The sequence below is a fragment of the Protobothrops mucrosquamatus genome, unplaced genomic scaffold (assembly GCF_001527695.2).
Source record: "Protobothrops mucrosquamatus isolate PMUCROS unplaced genomic scaffold, P.Mucros_1.0 scaffold9885, whole genome shotgun sequence".
Taxonomy (NCBI): Eukaryota; Metazoa; Chordata; class Lepidosauria; order Squamata; family Viperidae; genus Protobothrops; species Protobothrops mucrosquamatus.
Window position 1 is genome coordinate 6,339 of NW_015395672.1, and position 2,264 is coordinate 8,602.

Sequence of the window (2,264 nt, forward strand, 5' to 3'; positions counted from 1 at the left end):
ACGGATATGGATGCTCTGGGTAAGGCCAAGCTTTGCTCTGGGTTCCCTTCATTTTTTCAGTGGAAAGAGAACAGGGAAGTTGTTTGCACTTAGTTGCATCTTTACAAGGCAGTGCAGAAATACTCAGCATCGATTTGGGAAATGTTTAGATGCTTCATGGAAAGGATTGGGCAGACTGACGGATCAACATCAAAGCTTTAATATGTTTCTCAGTTGAAAAATTATTTGTATACCATCAGAGTCTCCTAAATAACAATTTGCAGCTATCACATCCTAGCCAAATGTGGGTGGTGCCAAATCTGGAATGCAAATTGGCATGTTTGTTAGTGAGGGAAGACAATATTATCCTTTGCCATTCTATATTCTAACCCAAATATTTATTTTCTTTTTTCCAAGACGATGATGGGCAGGACAAAGAGAATGACAAGAAAGCTAGGTTGAAGCCACTTGAAATAGAGACACATGATATACAGGAAGTAATGTGTGACCGTCAAGGGGACATAAAAAGGCAAGAGAGAAACCACACAGAAGGAGGGGTGAGGTCATCCACTTTGCTTCCTATTGGAATCCATGGCTTCCTGTCCCAGCAAGTTGAGAAAGTAAAGAGAAAGGGACAAGATGGGGAAAAAGAGAAAAATCAATTTGATACATATGACTATGACAGAAACCAGACTAAAGGAAAACTCTATGAGTCTCAACAGTATGGAAAATATGTCAAAAATTCCTTTGCCCTTACTTTACCTAAGAAAGTCTATAAGAATCACAAATCACAGACCTCTATAAAATCTGGCAGGGGTTCCAGTCGGAGCAGAGAGATGGTACTGAGCATGAAGTGTAGAAAGAGTATTGGTAGCAAGAGTAAACTTAATCTCCATCAGAGAATCCCCACCGGGGAGAGACCACATAAATGTCGACAGTGCGGAAAAAACTTTACTCGGAAAGGATATCTTAATTACCATAAGAGGATCCACATAGGTGATAGACCTTATAAATGCCTGGAGTGTGGGAAGAGCTTTACTCAGAAAGGAGATCTTAATTCTCATAAAAAGGCCCACACAGGAGAAAGACCATATAAATGCACAGAGTGTGGAAAGAGCTTTGTTTACAACAGAAACTTTATTTTTCATCAAAGGATCCACACAGGGAAGAGACCATACAAATGCCTGGAATGTGGGAAGAGTTTTTTTAGCAAAACATGCCTTACTCGGCACCAAAGGATACACACTGGGGAGAAGCCACATAAATGTCTGGAGTGTGGAAAGAGCTTTACTCAGAAAGGACATCTTAATGCTCATAAAACATTACACACTGGGGACAAACCATATAAATGCCTGAAGTGTGAAAAGAGCTTTACTCGAAAAGAAAGTCTTAAATTTCACGAAAGGAATCACACTGGGGAGAGACCGTATAAATGCTTGGAATGTGGAAAGAGTTTTACCCAGAAAGGACATCTTAATTCTCATGAAAAGATCCACACAGGAGAGAGACCATGTAGATGCCAGGAATGTGGAAAGAACTTCAGTGACAAAAGTAGACTTAATCGCCACCAAAAGATCCACACAGTGGATAATCCATATAAATGCCTGGAGTGTGGAAAGAATTTCAATAGCAAGAGTAAGCTTAGTGTCCACCAAAGGATCCACACTGGGGAGGAACCACATAAATGCTTGGAGTGTGGAAAGAACTTCAGTGACAAAAGTACTCTTAATCGCCACCAAAGGATCCACACACTGGATAACCCCTATAAATGCTTGGAGTGTGAAAAAAGCTTTACTCGAAAAGAAAGTCTTAATTCTCACAAAAGGAGCCACACTGGGGAGAGACCATATAAATGCCTGGAATGTGGAATGAACTTTTTCCGGAAGGGAAATCTTAATTCTCATAAAAGGATCCACACTGGGGAGAGAACACATAACTGTAGGGAATGTGGAAAGAGCTTTACTCGGAAAGTGTATCTTACTTATCATGAAGGGATCCATACAGGAAAGAGACCCTAGAGAAGAGACAGGGCAGCCAAAAGAGCAGAGATTGGGTGGGGATAAAAAGGTGGGGTCAATGGAAGAGGAGGTTTGGGACAAGGGGGAATCAAGCCCAGAATTGCTTGGATTTAGGGCGATCCTTGCCTAACTTGACCGGCAGAATTGTTCCTCCTCTCCCCTGTTTCTGGAGTTTGGCACCCCAAACTCCATTGCTCAGCTTCTCCGCCTGTTCTTCCTTCTACCAGTGGGGACTTCACAGGGCAGGCAAGAGGTGAGTTGAGCCCC

At 42.0% G+C, this 2,264-nt stretch overlaps 1 protein-coding gene across 1 annotated transcript; it reads left to right on the forward strand.

The window, feature by feature from the left end:
- The first annotated feature begins 827 nt into the window (after nt 1–827).
- LOC107301077 (zinc finger protein 678-like) lies at nt 828–1,997 on the forward strand. Its single transcript, XM_029287086.1, has 3 exons — nt 828–1,084; nt 1,133–1,365; nt 1,447–1,997. Exons 1-3 carry the CDS (start codon nt 828–830, stop codon nt 1,995–1,997), a joined length of 1,041 nt encoding a protein of 346 aa, XP_029142919.1.
- The last annotated feature ends 267 nt before the right edge of the window (nt 1,998–2,264 follow it).